At 44.6% G+C, this 26,370-nt stretch overlaps 2 protein-coding genes and 1 pseudogene across 3 annotated transcripts in view; 2 read left to right on the forward strand and 1 right to left on the reverse strand.

Annotated features, from left to right (window-relative positions):
• LOC132539351 (serine/threonine-protein phosphatase 6 regulatory ankyrin repeat subunit C-like) overlaps positions 1-2,243 on the forward strand; it is a 9,835-nt gene extending 7,592 nt beyond the window's left edge. Inside the window, exon 10 of the mRNA XM_060193524.1 lies at positions 2,224-2,243. Within this exon, the coding sequence (XP_060049507.1) occupies positions 2,224-2,243 (20 nt within the window). The remainder of the gene's footprint in view (positions 1-2,223) is intronic.
• A 97-nt stretch (positions 2,244-2,340) lies between these two features.
• RNF41 (ring finger protein 41) lies at positions 2,341-26,048 on the forward strand. Of its 2 annotated transcripts, XM_060195152.1 has the most exons (6): positions 2,341-2,556; positions 11,456-11,568; positions 18,683-18,954; positions 23,239-23,374; positions 23,896-23,999; positions 24,714-26,048. In XM_060195152.1, the coding sequence occupies exons 2-6, from the start codon at positions 11,479-11,481 to the stop codon at positions 25,063-25,065; spliced, it is 954 nt and encodes a 317-aa protein (XP_060051135.1). In that variant the 5' UTR covers positions 2,341-2,556; positions 11,456-11,478; the 3' UTR covers positions 25,066-26,048. The 2 variants fall into 2 exon arrangements, with proteins under 2 accessions (XP_060051135.1, XP_060051136.1); XM_060195153.1 differs by lacking the exon at positions 11,456-11,568.
• Positions 5,706-6,053, reverse strand: LOC132539308 (cytochrome c oxidase subunit 7B, mitochondrial-like; annotated as a pseudogene).
• Positions 26,049-26,370: the final 322 nt, after the last annotated feature.

Here is a 26,370-nt window from a genome sequence, read left to right on the forward strand (position 1 = left end):
TGCACAGTGAATCCACTGGAGGCCATTTATCCCCCCTTTTGTTGCCCTTGTCGTTTTATTGTTGTGGTTATTATTGTTGTTGATGTTGTTCATGTTGGCTAGGACAGGGAGAAATGGAGAGAGGAGGGGGAAGACAGAGAGGGGGGAGAAAAAGACAGACACCTGCAGACCTGCTTCACCGCCTGTGAAGTGACTCCCCTGTAGGTGGAGAATCTGGGACGCAAACCGGATGCTTACACACATCCTTGCACTATGCGCCACGTGTGCTTAACCTGCTGCGTTACCGCCCGACCCACAAATTGTTTTTTAATGATACAGAGAGACATCAGAGCACAACTTAGTTTGGGGATTGAACCTAGAATCTCAGAGCCTCACGCAAGAAAATCTTTTTTTCCCCCCCTCCTGGGGCTCAGTGCCTGCACCATGAATCCACTGCTCCTGGAGGCTTTTTAAAAAAATACTATAGGGTTTCTTCTTTTTTTTAATTTTAATTTTTATTTTAATTTTTATTTTATTTTTAATTTATTTTATTTTTTTAAATTTATTTCTTTATTGGGGGAATTAATGTTTTACATTCAACAGTAAATACAACATTTTGTACATGCATAACATTCCCCAGTTTCCCATTTAACAATACAATACAACCCCCACTATGTCTCTTCTTTTTTTAAAAATTTTTTAAAAAATATTTTATTTTTCTCTTGTTGTCCTTGTTTTTTATTGTTGTGTTAGCAATTATTGATGTCGTCGTGTTAGATAGGACAGAGAGAAATGGAGAGAGGAGAAGAGGACACCTGCAGACCTGCTTCACCGCCTCTGAAGCGAATCCCCTGCTGGTGGGGAGCCCGGAGCTCCAACCAAGATCCTTAAGCGCATCCTTGTGCTTTGCGCCACGTGCGCTTAAGCCCTGCGCTACTTCCCAACCCCCAAGAAAGTCTTTTTTATAACCATTATGCTGTCTTCCCAGCCCAAGATTATTTTCTCCACTAGAGCACTGCTTAACTCAGGTTTATGGTGGTACCAGGGATTGAACCTGAGACCTTTGAGGCTCGGGCATGAAAGCGATTTTGCATTATGCAAATATATTCTCTCTTTTTAAAAAAATATTTATTCTCTTTTGTTGCCCTTGTTTTATTGTTGTAGTTATTATTGTCGTCGTTGCTGGAAAGGACAGAGAAATGGAGAGAGGAGGGGAAGACAGAGAGGGGGAGAGAAAGACACCTGCAGACCTGCTTCACCACCTGTGAAGTGACTCCCCTGCAGGTGGGGAGCCAGGGGCTCGAACCGGGATCCTTAAGCCGGTCCTTGCGCTTTGCGCCACCTGCGCTTAACTCGCTGCGCTACCGCCCAACTCCTATATTAGTTCATTTCTATAACTTATTTAGTGGATAAAAACAGAAATTGAGAGGGGAGAGAAAAAGACACCTGAACGCTTGTTTAGGGGCTAGGCGGCGGTGCACCTGGCTAAGCGCACACATTACAGTGTGCAAGGACACAGGTTCAAGCCCCTGGTCCCCATCTGCTGGGGAAACCTGCACAAGTGGTGAAGCATGGCTGCAGGTGTTTCTGTATCACCCCTAGCCTCTCAGTTTCTCTGTCTCTATCCAATAATAAAGATTAAAAACACGTGGCGCCAAGCGCAAGGACTGGCTCAAGGATCCTGGTTTGAGCCCCAGGCCTCCTACCTGCAGGGGAGTCGCTTCACAAGTGGTGAAGCATGTCTGCAGGCGTCTTATCTTTCTCCCCGCCTCCCCATCTCTCTCATTTCTCTCTGTCCTATCCAACATCATCATCAGTGGCAATAATAACAAGGGCAGCAACAAAATGGGGAGGGGAATGGCCTCCAGGAGCGGTGGATTCTTGATGTAGGCACTGAGCCCCAGTAATAACCCTGGAGGAAAAATAAATAAAAATAAGAGAGAACCAGAGCACTACTCTGGCATATGTGATGCCAGATTTCAATGTTGGGATTTCATGTTTCTAAGTCTGGCACAGTATCCACTGCAGTACTTCCCTGCTTCAGATTCATGTATTTTGTAGCCACCGAATCACTAATGTTAGTTATATATATGGTGTGCCCAGAATAAAAGGACCTTTTTCTTTCTCAACTCCTCTCCTCTGCTTTTTTTCTTGTTTCTTTCTCTCTGCTGACCAGCTATGCTTGAATCTCCTGAACCATGAGTATGATGCCCTTAGCCAGTCATCTCACTCCTTTGATGATAGTCCTAGATGCCTGCCACTGAAACCTGTAGCTCTCAGTGGAGTTGTCACATCCTCTCTAACCAGCCACCAGCTCCAAGTCTGTCCAGTCTCACTGCCAAGTGGGGGTAGTTCCTCTGACTCACATTTTTCTTCCTTGTTCCTATTAATAGAGTACTCCTGATTGTGACATCACATTCATCCCCTTGGCGGTGGAGCTTGTCACTAGGAAGGAAGACTGAGTTGGATGTTAGCCAACAAGATGGGTTACTGGGGGCGTCTCCTGAGTGGCGCTGAGTGGAGGCATCAGGGGGTTGGAGCCTTGTGAACAGGGAACCTGCCCCCACCACTTGGAAGGTAAAGATTCTTAATTTAGAATCCCATTGGAGACTTTAACTCTCTTCTTTGCCAGTCTGGATTTCTTCTGCTTTTTGAAAATCTGGTTTTCAAAATGCCTTTCCACATAAAGTCATTCCACATCAGCCTGTTCTTGTTTGTATGTGTATGTATCTATCTATATATCTACAGATCTTACATTAATTGTTAACTTTGGTTTCTTGATAAATTGCTTAGTAAAATTTGTCTTTTGATGTGTGTTTTTTTGTTTTTTTTTTAAGATTTTATATATTTATTAATGAGGAAGATAGGAGGAGAGAGAAAGAACCAGACATCACTCTGGTACATGTGCTGCCAGAGATCGAACTCAGGACCTCCTGCTTGAGAGTCCAAAGCTTTATCACTGCGCCATCTCCCAGACCACATCTTTGGATGTTTTGTGTCATTTATACTCATTTGACTCAAGCCTACACTTAGTTTGAGGCCAAGGATTATGTTTTCTGTTTTCTCATGTTTCCACTAGCAGATGAACTGTGTATATAGGATAAGGATGAAATCTTTATTGTATGGTCACGGGGTATCATAGAAGCGTGGTGCTTGGTATTAATAACCAAGTGGGAGATCCTTGCTGGCCTTTGAGGTCTGGTAAGACTCACTTTAGGTGTAAGATAAGCTCTTGAAGAATATTGTGTCCTCTGGATTATTTTGTAAATTGAACTAATTGAAAAAGAAGCCTAGGTTTAAGATCTGTGGTAATTCCAGCATGGGTCACAGGATTCTGGAATTAAAGAGAAGCTAAATTACACTGTAGTTCACCCTTTCTTCTCAGAAGTGTGACAGCTGAGTCCCTCAGAGCTCAGTTCCATAAGGGAGGAGATGACTTCAGTCTAAGCATTTCACTCTTCACGTAAAGAAGAAGAGAGAGGAAAGGTAGGGCCGACTGGCGGTGCACCTGGTTGAGCACACAAATGACGGTGTGCGTGGGCCCAGGCTTCAGCCTTCAGTTCCCACTTGTAGAGAGAAGCTTTATGAGTGGTGAACCAGTGTTGCAGGCTCCTTTCTCTCTCTCTCTCTCTCTCTCCTTTCGTATCTCTCCCTTACTTCTGATTTCTCTACGGGAGAGGTAGGATTCAAGAGAGTTGTCTAAAGAAAGCAAGGTTAGGTAGTAATAAAGCCAATGCATTATTTCTTTATTAGAATTGAGAGAAAGTGAGAGGGGAAGGGGAGATGGGGGGGAGGGAGAGAGAGAGAGAGAGAGACCTGTAGCACTATTTCACCTCTCAGGAAGTATATATATTCCCTTTTTGTTGCCCTTGTTGTTTTTCATTGATGTAGTTATTGTTGTTATTGATGTTGTCATTGTTGGATAGGACAGAGAGAAATGGAGAGAGGAGGGGAAGACAGAGGGGGAGAGAAAAATGAAAATAGACACCCGCAGACCTGCTTCACCGCCTGTGAAGTGACTCCCCTGCAGGTGGGGAGCCGGGGGCTCGAACCGGGATCCTTACGCCGGTCCTTGTGCTTTGAACCACGTGCGCTTAACTCTGCCATCCGACTCACTTTCAGGAAGCTTCTACCCTGTAAGTGTGGACTAGGTGCGTCACTGTCCAGCCCCTACCAGGGCATCTTTTATTACACAATTAACCCGATTTACTTTTTTGCTTTATATGTTGAAAATAGCAGAATTAGAAAATTTGTAGAGTGTCTTGAAAGCATTTATAGTCTTTGGTTGGAAGGTGGTGCAGTAGTAGAGCTCTAAACTTAGAAGCGTGAGTTCAGATCTGTGACAATGCATATGCCAGAATGCTGCTCTGGTGTGTCTCTTTCTCAAGAAACAAATAAAATGTGTGGGCGCGCACACGCGCACACACACACACACACACACACACACACACACGCCAGGATATATTTCATTTCTTGCTTGTTCTTTTTTTAAAACATTGTATTTATCTATTATCAGATAGAGACAGAAATTGACAGAAATAGACAGGAGATACCTGCATACCTACTTCACCACTTGTGAAGCTTTTCCCCTGTAGGTGGGGACTAGGGGCTTAAACCTGGGTCCTTGCACAATGTAATGTGTGCTTAACCGGGTGTGCCCCCACCTGTCCTGTTCATCCTTTTTTTTTTTTTTTAAATATTTATTTATTCCCTTTTGTTGTCCTTGTTTTTATTGTTGTAGTTATTATTGTTGTTGATGATGTCATTGTTGTTGGATAGGACAGAGAGAAATGAAGAGAGGAGGGGAAGACAGAGAGGGTGAGAGATAGACACCTGCAAACCTGCTTCACCGCCTGTGAAGCGACTCCCCTGCAGATGGAGAGCCGGGGGCTTGAACCGGGATCCTTACGCCGGTCCTTGCGCTCTGCGCCACCTGCGCTTAACCCGCTGTGCTACAGCCTGACTCCCCATCCTTTTTTTTAACCAAAGCCTGCTCTGGTTATGATAGTGCAAGGGATTGAACCTGGGACTTTGTAGCTTCAGGCATCAGAGTCTCTTTATATAATCATTATGCTGTCTCCCCTGCCCATCCGTCCTTCCCCTTCCTTTCTTCCCTTTCATCCTTCCCCCTTCTCCTTTCTTTTGCATCCTTTTATGCATGGATGATTTCACTGTGGACACAGAGAGATCCACACACTCTCTAAGGCAGACCAAAGAAAACAGTGAAAAGGGCATAGGAAGGGTGTTTGATAGAGTGCTTGCATTTAAAAAAACTATATGTTTAAAATGTCTTTATTTTTTTTTCTTTTAATGTATATATTTTCCCTTTTGTTGCCCTTGTTTTTTTAATTGTTGTTGTAGTTATTGTTGTTGTTATTGATGTCGTCGTTGTTGGCTAGGACAGAGAGAAATGTAGAGAGGAGGGGAAGACAGAGAGGGGGAGAGAAAGACAGACACCTGTAGACCTGCTTCACCGCCTGTGAAGCGACTCCCCTGCAGGTGGGGAGCCGGGGGCTCGAACCGGGATCCTTACACCAGTCCTTGCACTTTGCACCACGTGTGCTTAACCCACTGCGCTAAAGAGACCATAGCATCTAAGCTTCTGTCAGTGTGGTGGGGGCCAGGCTTGAACCTGAGTTGTGCACATGGCACAGCAGCATGCTATCCAAGTGAGATATTTTGCCAGCCTGAGTGCTTGCATTTTTTTTTTTTTTTTTAGTTTCAAATAAATTTTATTTCAATGATTTCCTTATTTTATTGGATACACTTGGCATTGATTTTGAGTTGATTTTTGCTGGGATGATTACTGATCTCTCCATTCCTTTGGGGTGACTCTACCAACAGGAGACAGGTTCCATTCGATTCCAGTTTGTGTTGCTGTATATGCCCATACAGTAATGCAAAAAGCAGCTCCACTAGCTAATATAGCATTCCCATATTTGTCATGGAAGTCAGGTGTCCTTTTCTGGTGACTCTTCCTTGTCATTATTTGCTGGATGCTTTGAACTCGGATACGACTCTGCATTTTTAGCCAAGGGAAACATCTTAACGGTGAAAACCGAACCCTTGCTGCAACCCAAGCAGAGTATTCAAGAAACTGCTTCCAGTAGCTGTGGTCACTGGCTGTGACTCTTGAGGTCTTTATGGTTTCTGTTTTATTAAGGCTTCTGTCTGCAGGGCAGTGAACAGCTGAGGTCTGGTGGGGCTTCCCCCATGGAATGATAACCTGTGGTAGTGATAGCTCCAGAGTGGAGGTTAGTTTTAGAGAATAGAAGAAATATGGGCAGGGGTAGATAGCATAACAGTTATGCAAATAGACTCTCATGCCTGAGGCTCCAAAGTCCCAGGTTCAATCCCCTACTACTATAAATCAGAGCTGAGCAGTGCTCTGGTTAAAAAAAAAAAAAAGTTGGAGAATAGAAGAAAATATCCATTGAGCCGCACCTGTCATTGTGACTGTCTGCCCAGGGGCAAGGCAAGAAGCTGTCTTCTGTGGTCCAGGAGGTGGTACAGTGGCTAAGGAACTAGACTCTCAACCATAAGGTCCTGAATTCAATCCCCAGCAGCACATGTACCAGAGTGATTACGTCTGGCTCTTTCTCTTTCTCCTCCTATCTTTCTCATTAATAAATAAATAAATTTTTTTTTTTTAAAAGAAGCTGTCTTCCAGACTTGTAATACCTGTGCTCAACCAGGTGTGCCACCACCCAGCCCTCATCCAGACTTGTATAGAACCAATGTTTGTTACTCATAGATGATTCAGAGGGAATACCCTGGTCAGATTAGAAATCTAAGTTTGCCCATGATTCTTGAGGCTGCGCCCCTGAAGGGATATAGTTATAGAAGGGTGGAGACCACCTTTCTGTAGACCTTTTTAAAATGGGAAAATACCTAAGGAGAGGGTTTGACAGAATAATGTTCAACACATCTACAGAGTTTGGAAAACTCCAGCTCCATAGTGGGAAACTTGAGGCTCCTAAACACTGACTTTCCACACCCTCTGGCTGTCTGTGCACCAAGTGAGGCAGTTTCTGTGCTGTTTATTTATTTATTTATTTGCCTCCAGGGTTATTGCTGGGGCTTGGTGCCTGCACCATGAATCCACCGCTCCTGGAGGCCTTTTTTTCCCCCCTATTATTGCCCTTGTTGTAGCCTTGTTGTGGTTATTATTATTGATGTTGATGTTGTTCGTTGTTGGATAGGACAAAGAGAAATAGAGGAGGGGAAGACAGAGAAAGGGAGAGAAAGAAAGACACCTGCAGACCTGCTTCACCACCTGTGAAGCAACTCCCCTGCAGGTGGGGAGTGAGGCTCCTTAAGCTGGTCCTTGCGCTTTGTACCATGTGCACTTAACCCGCTGCGCTACCACCTGACCCGCCTCTGTGCTGTTTATTTTAAAGGTGTGGGATTTCCTGAGATCCTGTTAAGTTTTCAGCACTTTTTTTTTTTTATGTGCCACTAGTGCTCAGTACTTGCATGATTCCACCATACCTGGTAGCCCTCCCCTTCCCATCCTCCTTCCCCCTCTCTTTTTTTCTTAAATTATTTATTTATTAATGAGAAAGATAGGAGAAAGAACCAGACTTCACTCTGGCACATGTGCTGTCGGGGATCGAACTCAGGACCTCATGCTTGAGAATCCAAAGCCTTATCACTGCGCCATCTCCCAGACCACTTTTTTTTTTTTAATAGAATGTTAAAGATAGGGGGCTAGCAGGAAAAAGCAACAGAGGTGGAAGAGACAGCTACAGCACTGTTCCCAACACTTGTGAAACTTTCCCCGGCAAGTGGGGACTGTAGGCTTGAACAGAAGTCCTGTATGGTAATGTGTGCATTCTACCAGGTGTGACACCACCACCCTGCCTAGACTTTTCTTCTCAAGACAGTATTAGAAGCCTTGGTTTCAAATGAAAATGCAGTGAGGCATAGAGAGCAAAACATGGTAACTTGTGCGCTCTAGATAGTAAGCCACCTGTGTCCCCCTTCAGCACATTTTTAGCTATATGACTTGGACAAACTTTGTAACTTTTGTGCTTGTTACTCATCTATAAGGTATGGATAATGATAATACTGACTTCAAAGCATTGTTGTAAGAATTATATGCATTAAATGCTTAGAACAGTGTCTAGCACGTAGTAGTGCTCCAGACATTATTATTTTATTGGATAAAATATTGTCGTTGTTGGATAGGACAAAGAGAAATGGAGAGAAGAGGGGAAGACAAAGACACCTGCAGACCTGCTTCACCTCTTGTGAAACCTGGGGAGTCGGGGGTTTAAACCGGGGTCTTTATGCTGGTCCTTGTGCTTTGCGCCACGTACGCTTAACCCGCTATGCTACCGCCTGACCTGCTTCACCGCTTGTGAAGCGACCCCCCTGACGGTGGGGAGCCGGGCCTCAAACCGGGATCCTTACTCAGGTCCTTGCTCTTTGTGTCACGTGTGCTTAACCCGCTGGGCTACCGCCCAGCTCCCGAAAGTAATTTTGTATAAGAGACAGAAGCCAGAGCACCATTCTAGTACATGGTGTGATGGCAGTCCCACTGAGAGCCCGAGGCATGCAGGTCCCCTGCTCTACGAATTATACTATTTCTCTGGTTATTGCTGGGGCTCATTGCCTGTATCATGAATTCACTGCTCCTGGAGGCCTTTTTCTCCCCCTTTTGTTGCCCTTATTGTGGTTATTATTATTGTTGTTGATGTCGATGTCGTTCGTTATTGGATAGGACAGAGAGAAATTGAGAGAGGAGGGGAAGACGGGGAGAGAAAGACTGACATCTGCAGACCTGCTTCACCGCTTGTGAAGCGACTCCCCTGCAGGTGGAGAGCTAGGGCTCGAACCAGGATCCTTAAGCTGGACCTTGCGCTTTGTGCCACGTGTGTTTAACCCCCTGCGCTACTGCCCAACCCCTGTTTTTTGTTTGTTTGTTTGTTTTTTACTATTTATTTATTAATGAGAAAGATAGGAGGAGAGAGAGAAAGAACCAGACATCACTCTGGTACATGTGCTGCCAGGGATTGAACACAGGACCTCATGCTTGAGAGTCCAAAGCTTTATCCACGGCGCTATTTCCTGGACCACTGTCTCTCTTTTTAAATAAGATTTATATATTTGCATGTGGTGCAAATCTCAAGAACCCATGTAAGGATCCTTGTTCAAGCCCCCGGCTCCCCACCTGCAAGGGAATCACTTCATAGGTGGTGAAGCACGTCTGCAGGTGTCTATCCCCCTCTCTGTCTTCCCCTCCCCTCTCCATTTCTCTCTGTTCCTATCCAACGACAACAACAAGAATAAGTACAACAATAAAACAACAAGGGCAACAAAAGGGAATAAATAAATAAATATAAAATAAATTTTTTTTAAAGTTTAAAATTTTTTTAAAGATTTAAAAAAATATTTTATTCCCTTTTGTTGCCCTTGTTGTTTTATAATTGTAGTTATTATTGTTGTTGTTACTATTGATGTCGTTGTTGTTGGATAGGACAGAGAGAAATGGAGAGAGAAGGGGAAGACAGAGAGGGGGAGAGAAAGATAGACACCTACAGACCTGTTTCACCGCTTGTGAAGCAACTCTCCTGTAGTTGGGGATCCGGGGGCTCGAACTGAGATCCTCACGCCAGTCCTTGCGCTTTGCGCCAAGTGCACTTAACCTGCTTCACTACCGCCTGACTCCCTAAAAGTATTTATTTTAATGAGAGAGATACAGAAGGAGAGAGACCAGAGCACTTCTCAGCTCTGGCTGACAGTGGTGCTGGGAATTGAACCTGGAACCTTGGAGCTTCAATCATGAAAGTCTCTTTACATAACTATTATGTTCTCCCCTCAGCCCTAATGTTTGTTTTTAATAGATTTTATTTATTAACACAAGTTGGGGGCAAGCATTATTCTGGCACATGGAATTTGTCTTCTATCCCAGAGTCACTTCCTTAGCTGCTTGCTCTCTCCATCTCTCTCTCTCTCTCTCTCTTTTTTACCCTCCCTTCATCTCTCTCTGTTGTTGTGCTTGAAATTGAACTCAGGAACTCACTCATGTGAGACAGACACTCTACTGTTGAGCCACCTCCCTGGCCCAGTTTTTATTTTAATATATGTGAGAGATTGCAAAACAGACATCAAAGCATTGCTCCACCATCTTTGTAGTTCCACAGGTAGGAATGAGGGCTTGAACTTGGATCCTTGCACATGGTAACTTGTGCATTTAACCAGGTGCACCACCACCCACCCCACGACCCTTATTTATTTACTTGTTTATTTTTACCAAAACAGTGCTCTGCTCTGGCTTATGGTGGTACTGGGGATTGAACCAAGGACCTTTGGTGTCTCAGGCCTGAAAATCGTTTTGTGCTACCTGCCCATCCCTCCTACTTTGTATTTTTTTTTTTTTAATAACATATTTACTTAAGGGGGAAGGGAGAACCAGAGCATCACTGTCACGCATGTGACACTGGGGATCAAACTCAGGAGCTCACGCTTGAGAGTTCATTGCTTTATCCACTTTGCCACCTTCCAGGCTACTCACTTTGTATTTTTTTTTTTTTTTTTTGCCTCTAGGGTTATCACTTTGGCTCTGTGCCTACACTACAAATCCACTGCTCCTAGAGACTTTTTTGTTGTTGTTGTTGTTGTTGCCCTAGTTATTATTGTTATTGCTGGATAGGACAGAGAGAAATTGAGAGAGAAGGGAAAGAGAGAGGGAGAGAGAAAGACAGACACCAGTAGGAGCCTGGGGCTTGAATAGGGAGTTTTTTTTTTTCAGAGCACTGCTCAGCTCTGGCTTATGGTGGTGCGGGTGATTGAACCTAGGACTTGATGAAGCCTCAGGCATGAGAGTCTGTTTGCATAACCATTATGCTATCTACCCCCCCTTTTTTTTAAAAAAAAAGCATTTATTTTTATTTATTTACTCCTTTTTGTCCTTTTGTTGCCCTTGTTGTTTTACTGTTGTAGATGTCGTCATTGTCAGACAGGACAGAGAGAAATGGAGAGAGGAAGGAAGGACAGAGAAGGGGAGAGAAAGACACCTGCAGACCTGCTTCGCCGCTTGTGAAGCGATGCCCCTGCAGGTGGGAAGCTGGGAGCTCGAACCGGGATCTTTACTCCAGTCCTTGCGCCCGGTGCCACCTGCACTTAACCCGCTGCACTACTGCCGGACTCCCAAATAGGGATTCTTAACACTGGTCTTTGCACTTAGCGCCATGAGCACTTAATACGCTGTGCTCCTGCCTGGCCCCCTCACTTTGTATTTTAAATATATGGTTATGTAATGTCTTCTCCTAGTAGAATTAAGTGACTTGTGTTAATCCCCCCACTCATGACTATCTTACAGGAGACTGTGTGTGTGTTTTGGGTAGAGAACTCAGGAGAGTGTAGTGGAAGTACTTTTTTGGCAGACAGATTACTCTTGGTACTACGTTCGAGTTAGTACATATTTGTAGTATTCTTTTGAATGGGCTTTTTTCTTCTGCTGTTTTTCCAGGATCTGGGTTTCAGTGATGAGACATGGGGTATGATGTAACCCGTTTCCAGGGGGATGTTGATGAAGACCTTATCTGTCCTATTTGCAGTGGAGTTTTGGAGGAGCCAGTCCAGGTGAGTTGTCCTAATGGCAGGTGGGGCAACAGTTAGCAGTGGAGCTGGTAGAAAATATTCCTAGGTTATGGGATCAATGGGGAAGTCACTGTGTTCTGACTTCTCACCTTCTGCACACACAGAATAGAAGTTTATCCAGAGAAGCACTACACTATTAACAAGAGAACCTCTTAGAATCTTTCAAGAATGGGTACCATATAATTCCTGTGGTTCAGACTTTCTCCTGAGGTTTCTCGGAAACTTCCTTTCTTTCCCAAGGGTTCTGCCTAGATCCCACTTACCTGCCCATACTTGAACTTTGGGACTTTCCTGTTAAGGTCTCTGCTCTGTGATTATTTCATGTTTTGGGTAGTCCCTGGAGGCCTCTGCTGCTGGCTACTGCCTAACGTAGAAAGTGGAGAGCTGTGTGTGCAGACCTGTTTTCCTGGGACGTACTAAAAGCAAACAATTTTAAAAATAATCTGCATTTTGATGTGAAAGCTGCCACCTTGGTGGCTCATTTCTCTACCAGCTTTGCCAGGCCAGAATCCATTATATCTTCCTGGGCTAAGTGTCAGGGGAAGCTCCTGAAACCGGACAAATGAGGACTTCTCAACAGTTGTATTCATGGTACATCATCCTTTGTGGTCTCGCTTGCCTTCACTCTGTTAATTCCAGTTAGCCTTCTGTTACTGCTGACTAGTAAGAGACAGCCTGATTTTCCAAGCCAGGATACAGCCAGTGTCTTCTCATAGTTCTTCCTCATTCATTGCTTGCCATTCATACATCAACATCTATTAAGTGCCTGTTTGTCCCTACTTGGATAGAGGGGTTCCTATCCATCCTTTGGATTTGTTTTATTCTGTGTGTGTGTGAGTGTGTGTGTGAGTGTGTGTGTGTGTGTGTGTGTGTGTGTGTGTGTGTGTGTGTGTGTGTAAGCTTTTATTTATTATATACGAGATAGTTTCACATTAGAGACAGAAAAGCCAGAGCACTAGGAATCTTGGGAATGAAAGCCCAGTGCTCTGTACATGTTGAGCCACTTCCCCAGCCATTGTTCTCCAGTTTTTAGTTACTGAAAGGGTATAGATGTTTGAGCCAAATGAAAATCAGTCCACATTCCACTGGCAGCTGGTCCAAAGCTGTCCCCTGTCCAGGCCTTTGCGGCCTGTTGCCATTGAAAGCAGATCGGCCCCTACCTGCAGAGAGGAAGTTTCATGAGAGGTGAAGCAGTGCTGCAGATGTCCCTGTCCCTCTTTATCTCCTCCTTCCCTCTCAATGGCTCACTGTCTCTATGATATATAACATTTTTAAAACTTTGTAAAATATTTATTCCCTTTTGTTACCTGTGTTTTGTTGTTGTTATTATTGTTATTGAGGTCATAGTTGCGAGATAGGACAGAGAGAAATGGAGAGAGGAGGGGAAGATAGAGAGGGGGAGAGAGAGAGACAGACACCCACAGACCTGCTTCACCGCCTGTGAAGCGACTCCTCTGCAGGTGGGGAGCCGGGGTTTGATCTGGGACCCTTAATTAAGCCAGTCTTTGTGCTCTGCGCCACTTGTGCTTAACCCGCTGCACTACCACCTGACTCCCAATAAATGAAGAAGAAGGAGAGGGAGGAGAAGAAAAAAGCAGCAGCAAATTGACTGGGTGTGAAGCAAGATAGCCTGGTGGTGCCAGGAGGTCAGGAGGTTTATCAGTTCCCTCTCCACCCAGGCAGGGCCTTGGCTGTTTTGTAGCACTGCCACGTGAGGTGAGTCACATGGAAAGATGTCAGTTATAGTTGGCGATTGTCTAAATCAGAAACTACCCCTGCCACCTCCAGGGCTTTCCTTCTAAGGAGTAGGCCAGGCAGCTCTCATGCCATGTTACTACACATGTATTTAAGAGTAGAATGCCCATGCTAGGGATGCAGAATCCACTACACTATATTTATTTTAAAGATTTTATTTATTTATTAATGAGAAAGATAAGAGAGAGAGAGAGAGAAAAAAAGAACCAGACATTACTCTTGTACGTGTGCTGTTTGTGATTGAACTCAAGACCTCGTGTTTGAGAGTTCAATGCTTTTATTCACTGAGCCATCTCCCAGATCTCTACCTATCTACCTATCTATTAATATATTTTTGCCTCCAGGGGTATTACTGGGGCTCCATGTGGCTATCGTTTGTTCCATTGTTACTATTATTGTTGGATAGGACAGAGAGAAATGGAGAGAGAAGAGGAAGACAGAGAGGGGAAAGAAAGATGGACCCCCGGCAAGTGGGGACCTGGGGGCTCGAACCAGGATCCTTGCACCAGCCCTTGCACTTGGCATTATGTGCGCCTAACCCAGTGAACTACCACCTGGCCCCCACTCTTGATTTTTTTTAACATTTATTTATTTATTCCCTTTTGTTGCCCTTGTTTTATTATTGTTATTATCGATGTCATTGTTGTTGAATAGGACAGAGAGAAATGGAGAGAGGAGGGGAGGACAGAAAAGGGGAGAGAAAGATAGACGCCTGCAGACCTATTTCACCGATTATGAAGCAACTCCCCTGCAGGTGGGGAGCTGGGGCCTCAAACTGAGATCCTTGTGCTGATCCTTGCACTTTGCACCACCTGTGCTTAACCTGCTGCACTACTGCCTGACTCCCCACTCTTGATTTTTTTTTTTTTAATATTCCCTTTTGTTGCCCTTGTTTTATTGTTGTAGTTATTGTTGTCGTCGTTGCTGGATAGGACAGAGAGAAATGGAGAGAGAAGGGGAAGACAGAGGGGGAGAGAAAGACAGACACCTGCAGACCTGCTTCACCACTTGTGAAATGACTCCTCTGCAGGTGGAGAGCTGGGGGCTCGAACCTTGATCCTTATGCTGGTCCTTGTGCTTTGTGCCACATGCGCTTAACCTACTTTGTTACTGCCCAACTCCCCACTCTTGATTTTTTTAAGGCTCTTACTTTTATCTTTTTGCCAACCATAGTGTCACATATGTATGACTGCTGTGTTCCTAGCACACTTTTTCCCTGTGATTTTTATTTACTTACTTATTTTATTTTTTTAACCGGAGCACTGCTCAGCTCTGGTTTATGGTGGTACAGGGATTGAATCTGGAACTTCAGAGCCTCAGGCATGAGAGTCTCTTTGCATAAACATTATGCTATCTACCTCTGCCCTCACTTTTATTTATTTAATTAAAAAAAACTTTTTTCATTTTTATTTACTTATTATTGGATAGAGACAGAGAGAAATTGAGAGGGTAGGGGAGATAGGAAAGGAGAGAGACAGAGAGACACCTGCAGCCCTGCTTCAACACTTGTAAAGCTTCCCCCTTGCAGGTGGGGACCAGGGGCTTGAACCTGGGCCCTTGTGCACTGTACTGTGTGTTCTTAACCATTTGTGCCACCATCTGAACCCTCTTTTATTTTTTGTTTATTTTATTTTTGTTGTTGCCACCAGGGTTATCATTGGGGCTTGGTGCCAGCACTATGAATACTCCCAGTGGCTTTTTTATATATATATATTTGATAGAACAGAAAGAAATTGATAGGGGAGGAGAGGGAGGATAGAGAAGATAAGAGAAAGATAGACACCTACAGACCTGCTTAACCACTTGTGAAGCTTCCCCCTTTCAGGTGGGGACCGGGAGCTTGAACACAGGTCCTGGTACATGGTCACTTGGTCTGGAAGCACCACCACTCAGCCCTATCCCATTTTATTTTGTTTTATTTCATTTATTTATAAATATTTATTTATTTCCTTTTGTTGTCCTCTTTTTTTTAACTTTTTTTATTATCTTTATTGGATAGAGACAGCTAGATAAGAGGGAGATAGAGAGGGAGAGAGACAGAGAGACACCTGCCTGCAACACTATCACTCGCAAAGCTTTCCTCCTGCAGGTGGGGACCAGGGGCTTGAACCTGGGCCTTGCGTATTGTAATACGTGTGCTTACCAGGTGCACTACCACCTGGCCCCGTTGTAGCAGGTTTTTTAAATTTTATTTTTATTTTTTATTATCTGCTTTTTTATTGTTATTGATGTCATCGTTGTTGGATAGGACAGAGAGAAATGGAGAGAGGAGGGGAAGACGGGGGGGGGGGGGAGAGAAAAAGAGGCAGCTGCAGACCTGCTTCACCAACTGTGAAGTGACTCCTCCTGCAGGTGGGGAGCCAGGCCTCGGACCGGGATCCTTAGGCCAGTCCTTGCGCTTCGTGCCACATGTACTTAACCCACTGGGCTACCATCCAACTCCCTATTTATTTTTATTTATTTATTTTGTACCAGAGCACTGCTCAGCTTTGGCTTATGGTGGTGTGGGGGATTGAACCTGGAACCTCAGAGCCTCAGGCATGAGAGTGTCTTTGCATAACCATTATGCTATCTACCCCTGCCCATCCCTTTTATTTTTAAAAAATACTTTATATTTAGTTTTTCATGAGTGTGCAATACAGAGAGAAAGACAGAAAAGCAAGAACGTTGACCAGCTTATAGTGGTGCTGGGTATTGAACCTTGGACCTCAGAGCCTCAGGCATTAAAGTTTTTCATAATCATTATGCTGTCTCTTAGCCCTTCTCTTTAGTTTTATGTGGACCAACGAGATACCATAGCACCACACCACCATCCATGGTTGGTGCCATGTGGTGCTGGGTTTGAATCTGGGCCGTGCATGCATGGGAAGGCATGTGTCCTACTTGGTGATATTCTGTAGCCTCCTCCACCCCTTATTTTTTTACTTACTTACTTATTTATTGGCACACCTGGGCCTTGTGAATATGTGAATTCTGTGGGCTGCCTTTTTCAGATAGACAGATATAGCATCAAAGATTCCCCCGCTGCCGTATTACTCCCATGTGATACACCAGTGGCTTGAATCTGGGTTGTGCATGGTGATCCAGGTGTTCTACCAGGAGAGCTATCTCTCCCCTCACCTTTTTTTTCCCCCTATATGGGCTTCTCTACTCCAGCATACCATTTCAGATAGAAGAGAAGATTGGGGGTGGGGTGGAGGAAAGGTAGGGGGCAAGTGGTGGCAAACCTGATTAAGCACACACATTACAATGTGCAGGGACCCGTGTTCAAGCCCCTGGTCCCCACCTATAGGGGGAAAGCTTCACGAGTGGTGAAGTAAAGCTGCAGGTATCTCTCTGTCTCTCTCCCTCTCTATCTCCCTCTCCTCTCAATTTCTCTGTCTCTATCCAATAATAAGAATAAATAAATAAAAATATATAAATTTAAAAAGAAGCAAAGATAGAGGAAGAGGGAGTCGGGGGGTAGCGCAGTGGGTTAAGCGCACATGGCGCAAATCACAAGGACCGGCGTAAGGATCTCTGTTCGAGCCCCCGGCTCCCCACCTGCAGGGGAGTCACTTCACAGGCAGTGAAGCAGGTCTGCAGGTGTCTGTTTCTCTTCCTCCTCTCTGTCTTCCCCTCCTCTCTCCATTTCTCTCTGTCCTATCCAACAACGACAACAACAGCAGCAAGAATAACTACAACAATAAAAAAAAAAAAAGGGCAACAAAAGGGAAAATAAATAAATATAAAAAAAAGATAATTAAAAAAAAAGATAGGAAGAGAGAAAACTTCCTCCAGTATTATGGTGAGTAGGCTTGAACCTGAGTTGTGAGCTATCTCACTGGCCTGAATGTCTCCCCACTTGGATTAAATTTATTATTATTATTATTACCACCAGGATTATCATTGGGCATAATGCCTGCACAACAAATCCACTGCTCCTTACAGTCTTGTTTGTTTGTTTTCTTTTTTACTTGATAGGACAGAGAAAGGGAGAGAAAGAGAGACACCTGAAGCGCCCTGCTTCACCACTTGTAAAGCTTTCCCTCTGCAGGGACTGGAGTGGGAACTGAAGGCTTGAGCATAGTAACATGTGTGTTCTACCAGATGCACCACTGCCTGGCTCCTATTATTATTTATTTTTTAATTTCTCTATTATTTTTAACTAGAGTCCTGGCAGCTCTGACTTATGGTGGTAATGGGGACTGAACCTGGGACCTCAGGGCCTCAGGCATGAAAGCTGTTTTGCAACCATTATTGCTGTTGACCCAGTCCAATTTGATTTTTAAGAGATTTATGCATTTATTTAAATCTGTCATATTTTTGATAGAGGTAGAATGTGAACAGCTACCACAACACTGGAGTTTCCTTCAGTGTGGTGTGAGGGCTAGTCTCTATCCCTGCGAGAGAGAGTTGAGGGGAGAGAGAACCAGACAGATATGTAATGCTGGGGATCAAACTCAGGACCTCACGCTTGAAAGTTCCAATTTCTTATCTACTGTACTACCTCCAAGGCTATGCTCCACTTCGACATCTTAAGTACTTACTAAACTATTTGGGATGAAGTAGATACTCCAATGATTTCATATGTCAACATCCACTAGGTATCTGCTGTTTGTCTCATAATAGATATCAAATAAGAGTGTCTTCACAGGCCCTGGAATCCTTTTATGTTGAGGGATGACTTTAGTAGTTACCTTAGTTGTCAGGAAAGTTATACTGAAATAGAAAATTTCTGGAGGTGAAAAGAACTTGATTCTGTGGAAAAAGTGGCCCTGTTTTGGAGGGTGAATGTCACCACTGGGCTTTAGGGCTTACCTGGGTCAGTACACATAAGAATAAACTTGGGGCCACACAGAGAGGAGCCTTAACTTCTCATCAGGAATCTCATTTTGTTTTGTTTCCATGTATTCAAGTTGTTTCATTAAATCTGTCTTCCTGCTCTCCACTCACTCAAAATCTGTATCAGATTGTCTTCATAAGTATCTGCCCTGATTGACCCAGCATCGAAAGGTCTCACCCTCCTCTGGAATTCTTTGGCAATTATTGTATATGCAATAATTGACTACCTCGTGTCATCTTCTATTGTCCTGAGACATTATTTATAACTCATATTGTTATATAACCTTTTACTTATTTGTCTTATCTCATAATCCATTTGTAATTTCAAGCACAGGAAACATCAAACCTGTTGGTCCTGGTTGGTGCCTTGCCTGTAGCACATCTGTACTTTGCCTTGACCCCGTGCTCCTCTGGTCCTTGAAGCTGCTCAAGACTTGATTGGCTTTGTGGAGTAAAATCTAGGCTCTTAGCTCTGGCTAATTCTCTTCTGCTCCTTCTGCCCTACCTTTCCTTCTAGGCCCCTCATTGTGAGCATGCTTTCTGCAATGCCTGCATCACCCAGTGGTTCTCTCAGCAGCAGACATGTCCAGTGGACCGTAGCGTTGTGACGGTTGCCCACCTGCGCCCAGTACCTCGGATCATGCGGAACATGTTGTCAAAGCTGCAGATTGCCTGCGACAACGCTGTGTTTGGCTGCAGTGCTGTTGTTCGGCTTGACAACCTCATGTCTCACCTCAGCGACTGTGAGCACAACCCAAAACGGCCTGTGACCTGTGAACAGGGCTGCGGGTGAGATTCCTTCCATTCTTCTGCCCCACTCAGATAGGGGCCTTCCCGCTTATATATCTGTGTCTGGATCCCCCACACTCATCAGCTGAAGCTCATCTTCCAGCTCTTCAGCCTCGTGTGTGTAGGCAAGGTGCAGGTGTGCTCTTGATCTCCCTCCCTGCCTGGAGAAGTCACTTCTGTGCTGTTCTTCCAACTCTGATCTGTTTTCTCTCACTTTGATAAAAGGGAAGCAGTGATTGAGCGACCGTTGTGGTAATTCTAAAGACTGATTTACTTTAATCTTCCCTTCCAGCTCAGTATTGCTTTTGTTTGTCAGATCGGTGGTTCTTATTTCCAATCTTCTTGTGTTTTCTTGTGCCTGTTTTGTTTTTTCCTTCCTTCCTTCGGGGCATGAAATTTGATTCAAGACTGATAGGGCTGTGCATCTGAGGCTTCTCAGAGGGATACATACACAGGCAGAAAGGAGAGGCGTGTGGTAAATAAAAGCTACGTTGGGGATCTGGGTGGTGGTGCACCTGGCTGAGTGCACATGTTACAATGTGCAAGGACCCAGCTTCAAGCTACCGGTCCCCACTTGGAGGGGAGAGCTTCACAAGAGGTGAAGCAGCACTGCAGGTGTCTCTCCGCTTCTCTCCCTCTCTATCTGCCTTTCCTCTCAATTTCTGGCTGTTTCTATCTAATAAATAAATAGATATAATGAAAAATAAAAAAGTAAAAATCCTTATGTTGGAGAGCTAAAGAACCCCATCCCAGAGAGAGTAGATAGCAAAGGGTTGAAGGGGGACCTATGTGGAAGGAACGAAAAGAGTTAAACAGGAAGGAAATAACCAGAAAGGTAGGTCATCAGGTAGGGTGTGTACCTTGTCATGCAGCTGGCCTTGATTCAAGCCAGAGCACCACAGTGGCAGTGTTGTGCTGTGATGTCTCTCTGAATGAAAAAGCAGTCCAGACAGATGAAATCTCACAGGAGTGAGGCCTCCAACTTCACACAACAAACATACCAAAGGAAAATCTAAATGTTAGAAGTCAGTGAATGGTGGTCCAGGAGATGGACAATGGGTAGAGCATTGAACTCTCAAGCATGAGGTCCTAAGTTCAATCCCTGGTATCACAAATGGGGAGCTGCAGGCCCCAACCTGGATCCTGTTCTTGCGCTTTGTGCCATGTGTGCTTAACTTGCTACGCTACCGCCCAGCCCCCATTTCTTCTTCTTCTTTTTTTTTTTTTAGATATTTAAAAAATATTTATTCACTTTTGTTGCCTTTATTGTTTTATTGTTGTAGTTATTATTGTTGTTGTTATTGCTGTTGTTGTTAATTAATTAAATGAGAGAGCAAGGTGGGAGGGAAGTAGAGGAAAGAATGTTAGAAATTTCAGGTAGGGGAGTCGGGCGGTAGTGCAGGTGGCGCAAAGCGCAAAGACTGGCATAAGGATCCTGGTTCGAGCCCCTGGCTCCCCACCTGCAAGGGAGTCACTTCACAGGCAGTGAAGCAGGTCTGCAGGTGTCTGTCTTTCTCTCCCCCCCTCTGTCTTCCCCTCATCTCTCCATTTCTCTCTGTCCTATCCAGCAGCGACGACATCAATAACAACAAAAATAATAACTACAACAACAATAAATAAATAAAAAAAACAAGGGCAACAAAAGAAAAAATAAATATTTAAAAAATTAAAAAAAAAAAAAAGAAATTTCAGGTAGGAGGTTTGGTGAGACAGCTTCCCTGAGAATGTGCATGTTTTGCCATGTGCATGACCGAAGCTCAACCCCCTTACCCCTACAACACTGAGAGGAGCTTCGGTGATGGGGTTGTGGTATATCTTTCTTTTATCGTTTAATTATCTTTATTTACGTATTGGATAGAGACAGCCAGAAATCGGGAAGGAAGGGGTAATAGGCAGAGCAACAGAGAGACACCTGCAGCACTGCTTCATCACTTGCAAAGCTTTCCCCCTGCAGGTGGGGACTGGGGGCTCAAACCTGTGTCTTTCTCTTTCTGTGTGAAAAAATTGGCCTAGAGTGGTAAAAGTAGAGTGGTTATGATGAAAATGAAAATATATGGTAGGAATGTCCTGGGAGTTATTCAATGGGTAGAGCATCAGACTTCACGGTATGCGGTCCCACATTCAACCCCAGGCATCATGTATGCCACAGTGCTAATTTAGTTCTCTCTCTCTCTCTCCTTGTGTGAGTAAGTGAAAGATAAACATTTTATTTATTTTAATTTATAATGCTTTTTTTTATCTTTGCTAGTGACTTTATAATAATTAGCAAGATTTAAGATAACAAGGGTGTAATTCCATACAGTTCCCTTTTATTTATTTATTTCCTTTTTGTTGCCCTTGTAGTTATTATTGTTGTTGATGTCGTCGTTGTTGGACAGGACAGAGAGAAATGGAGAGAGGAAGGGGAAGACAAAGAGGGGAAGAGAAAGACAGATACCTGCAGACCTGCTTCACCGCCTGTGAAGCGACTCCCCTGCAGGTGGGAAGCTGTTGGCTCAAACCGGGACCCTCATGCCAGTCCTTGCGCTTTGCGCCACCTGTGCTTAACCCACTGCGCAACCACCCGACTCCCTTATTTATCATTTTTAAATGATAAGATGCTTTTGAGAGGGACTAGGCAGTGGTGCACTGGCTTAAGTGCACATAGTGCAAAGTGCAGGGACGAGCACAAGGATTCCACTTTGAGCCCCCGGCTCCCCACTGGCAGGAGGGTCACTTCACAAGCAGGCAAGCAGTGAAGCAGATCTGAAGGTATCTTCTGTCTTTCTTTTGCTCTCTATCTTCCCCGTCTCTCTCAATTTCTCTCAATCCCACCCAGCAACAACAACAAAAAATGGCTGCCAGGAGCAGTGTATTCCTAGTGCAGGCACCAAGCCACAGCAACAATCCTGAAGGTAAAAAAAAATCTTGAAATACAGTGTGGGGCCGGGTGGTGGTGTACCTGGTTGAACTCACATGTTACAATGTGCAAGGACTTGGGTTCGAGCCCCCATTCCTCATCTGCAGGGGGATGCTTTGCAAGTGGTAAAGCAGTGCTGCAGGTATCTCTGTCTCTCTCCTTCTCTATCATTCCCTTCCCTCTTGATTTCTAGCTGTCTCTATCTAATAAATTAATTAAAATATTTTTGAGAGAGTCGGACGATAGCACAGCAGGTTAAGTGGACATGGCAGAAAGCACAATGACCGGTGTTAAGGATCCCGGTCCGAGCCCCTGGCTCCCCACCCGCAGGGGAGTCGCTTCACAAGTGGTGAAGCAGGTCTGCAGGTGTCTATCTTTCTCTCCCCCTCTCTGTCTTTTCCTCCTCTCTCCATTTTTCTCTGTCCTATCCAACAACAAATGTCATCAGTAACAACAATAACTACAACAATAAAAAACAAGGGCAACAAAAGGGAAAAATAAAATATAAAAAAAATTTTAACTATATATATTTTTGAAAAAAGCATATGGTGCAGGTATTTAATTAATTAATTTTTTAATTAGACACATATCTAGAAGGAAGGGGAGAAAAAAAGATGCCTGCAGGTGGAGATGGAAGATAAATCTTTAGGGGGGAGTTTGATTATAGCTCAGTGGGTTAAGCACACGGTGCAAAGCGCAAGGACCGGCTTAAGGATCCCAGTTCGAGCCCCCGGCTCCCCACCTGCAGGGGAGTCGCTTCACAGGCGGTGAAGCAGGTCTGTAGGTGTCTTTCTCTCCCTTTCTCTATCTTCCCCTCCTCTCTCCATTTCTCTCTGTCCTATCTAACGATGACATCAATAACAACAACAATAATAACTACAACAATAAAATAAGGGCAATAAAATGGAATAAATCAATAAATATTTTTTAAAAAGGTAAATCTTTAGGGGGCAGGTGGTAGCATACACATTACAGTGCACAAGGATGCAGGCTCACGCCCCTGGTCCCCACCTACAGGGATAAAGCGTCACAAGTGGTGAAGCAGTGCTGCAGGTACCATTCTGTCTCTTCCTCTGCCCCCCCAATTTCTCTGTCTAATAATAAGTAAATATATATATATTTTTTATACCAGAGCACTGATCAGCTCTGGTTTATGGTGGTGCAGGGGACTGAACCTGGGACTTTGGAGCCTTAGGCTTGAGTCTGTTTGAATAACCATTATGCTATCTACTCCTGCCCTGTAAATAATATATTTTTTTAAATCTTTAAAAAGATAAGAAACTTGGAGTAGGAAAAAAAAAAAAAAACCCTCAGCAGTTTTCTGCTTTTGTCCACATGTCCCATTGATCACTCCTATTCTGTTCTTTTCCCACCTTGGATGGCAGCCTGGAGATGCCCAAAGATGAACTGCCAACCCACAACTGCATTAAACACCTGCGCTCAGTGGTCCAGCAGCAGCAGACGCGGATTGCAGAGCTGGAGAAGACCTCAGCTGAACACAAGCACCAACTGGCGGAGCAGGTAGGGCCCAAAATGTCATGGAGAGCTTGTCCCCATGCAAGTGCCTTTGGCTTGACAGGGAGTAAGATTGTTGTGCTTTTCACAGTCCTTCATCCCATCAGTGCCATTCTCCTAATGTTTTTTTTTTTTAATTAAAAATTTTTTTTTCATTTTTTAAAAATTTATTTCTTTATTATTGGATAGAGACAGAGAGAAATTGAGAGGAGAGGGAGAGAGAGACACCTGCAGTCCTGCTTACCACTCATGAAGCTTTCCCCCTGCAGGTGGGGACTAGGGGCTTGAACCTGGGTCCTTGTGCACTGTAATGCGTGCGCTTAACCAGGTGCGCCACCTCCTGGCCCCTCTCCTAACGTTTAGCAAATGACTGCGTGAAGGTGTGCTGCTGACACTGGACAGTCACATCCCTGTTTTCATGATGCATAGACTGGCTCCACAGAGCTCTCGTCACCCTCATTCTTAGATAATCTTTTATCCTTTGCTGTCTGCCTTGTCCTGTTCCAGTTTCTCTTTTTCTTCTACAGAAGCGAGATATCCAGCTGCTAAAGGCTTACATGCGTGCAATCCGCAGTGTCAACCCCAACCTTCAGAACCTGGAGGAGACAATTGAATACAACGAGATCCTAGAGTGGGTGTCATTCAAGACATGGAAACCCTCACTTTATGTGCTGCCACTGAGTCCTGAAGAGAGGTTGTGGCAGAGGGAATAATAGGAAGGCTGGGTTGAGCCACTGCTTTTTAGATGCTTTGGTAGAGAGGATAATCTTCAGCCCCAATACAGGAGCCCACATTCATTTGCGTGGGTGAGAGAGGAAGTTCACCCAGGCTTCAAATAATCAGTGCCCATCATTTACAAAGTCCTTCACTAAGGGATGTGAAGTGATAGCAGGGCCAAGAACAAATGGAATTTATTGAACCTGTCGAAGTAATTTTCAGTAAAGGAGAGAGAATTACTAATCAAGGAAGGGTATAAAAATGCACTTAAAAAAGAGGGAAGGGTGGGCGGTAGTGCAGCAGGTTAAGCACACATGATGCAAAGCGGAAGGACGGGCGTAAGGATTCCATTTCAAGCCCCCGCTCCCCACCTGCAGGGGGGTCACTTGACAAGTGGTGAAGCAGGTCTGCAGGTGTCTGTCTTTCTCTCCCCCTCTCTGTCTTCCCCTCCTCTCTCCATTTCTCTCTGTCCTATCCAATGACGACATCAATAATAATAATAACTACAACAATAAAACAAGGGCAACAAAAGAGAATAAATAATTTTTTTTAATTCCATTAAGATAAAGAAAAGCTACTGTAGAGAAGGGGATGAGCTGAATTGACCATCTCCACCCCCTCCTCACAGGTGGGTGAACTCCCTACAGCCAGCAAGAGTGACCCGTTGGGGAGGAATGATCTCAACCCCAGATGCCGTGCTCCAGGCTGTAATCAAGCGCTCCTTGGTGGAGAGTGGCTGTCCTGCCTCAATTGTCAACGAGCTGATCGAAAATGCCCATGAGCGGAGCTGGCCCCAGGGGTTGGCCACACTAGAGACAAGACAGATGAACCGGCGCTACTATGAGAACTACGTGGCCAAACGCATCCCTGGCAAGCAGGCTGTGGTTGTGATGGCCTGTGAGAACCAGCACATGGGTGATGACATGGTGCAGGAACCGGGGCTTGTCATGATCTTTGCACATGGCGTGGAAGAGATATAAGAAATCTCAGTGGGCTATCAGGAAGAGGTGGAAATCAGAAAATCCTATCACTCCAGCAGCTGGGCCAGGTCCTCCCCATTATCCTTAATATTGTGGCTTACACTGAGGCTACATAGCGCCCTATTCTTCTGGCATTGAAGGGCCCTGGGCCTTTCAGGTGGGAATCCTAGATTCCTTCCCTTTTTGCCGAATTTCTTCCTGGGATGTCTAAATTTGCAACCTGGTTGGGAGAGACCCACCCCACACTGTTCCGTGTTTCCCTGCCCAGTCCCTGTTTTCAGAAAGCACAAACATACTCATTTTCTATGGAGGATTAGGGTTGAATGAGGAATCTCTGTTTCCTCCTCCAAAACCAGGGAGTCAGATCAGGCAGCTCTGTTGTCTCTTAAGGGCAGCTGACATCCTAAAGAAATTGTGAGGGTGGAGCCAAAATGCTAGAAATAAATAGGGAAGCCAGTAATTGGCCCTCACTGAAGACCCTTAGGGGGAGACTGGACTTCTGTGCCAAGCAATACCCTATGTAGCTCACCTCACAGATGCAGGTTCCCATTGGACCTGCAGGTATGCAGGTTGGGATGCTGAAATTCTAGATGAGCTCTTTTCTACCCTTTACTCACAATTCGGGAATGATGGTGAAGGCAGCGGGCTAGTCTTGTCGGGATTGACATGCTCTGCAAGAAGTAGAGCTGGCTTTGGCTAAAATTGGGTAGGCACTGCCTCTCATAGCATGGGCCAGAATAATTCCATAGACCCCTCCCCTCCCAGCCCTGAGATTGTAGCTGGTTATTTTTGATCATTGCCTTTGGTCATTGTTGTTTGTTATATCCTTCCTTCCCTCCCACATGATTTTGTTTTTTATTTTTTTGTGTAGAGTGGCCTGGATACGGCTGTTCTACTTTTCCAGCCCGGCCATATTGTTGGCAATTTAACTTATTTTCACTTTTTTATTTTTAAGAAATGAAAGAGAAAAAAAAAACTTAAAAAGACTTTTCTTTTTGCTGTTCCTACTGTGGGGACATGGACAGGGTGGGACAGGGATGGATTCTGTTTTGTATTTTTTCCTTTTCAGCACAACCTCTGGCTTTAATATTAGGAAGGGCCAAGGGATCCTTAGCTGAATTTCCGATGTCTGCCCCAGCCTTGCATAACTGCATCTGAGAAGAAGAGCTTCCTCTGTTCCAGTGATGGGCCAGCACCAGAGAACTTAGCTCCTTTCCAGGGTCTCATCATAAAACCTTGGCCTCAAAGCCTCACCAGGCAAAATAGGGTAGAACTACTCTCCAGTACAGTGCACTCTGCTCACAT

This window comes from Erinaceus europaeus, chromosome 7 (genome assembly GCF_950295315.1).
Source record: "Erinaceus europaeus chromosome 7, mEriEur2.1, whole genome shotgun sequence".
Classification (NCBI taxonomy): domain Eukaryota; kingdom Metazoa; phylum Chordata; class Mammalia; order Eulipotyphla; family Erinaceidae; genus Erinaceus; species Erinaceus europaeus.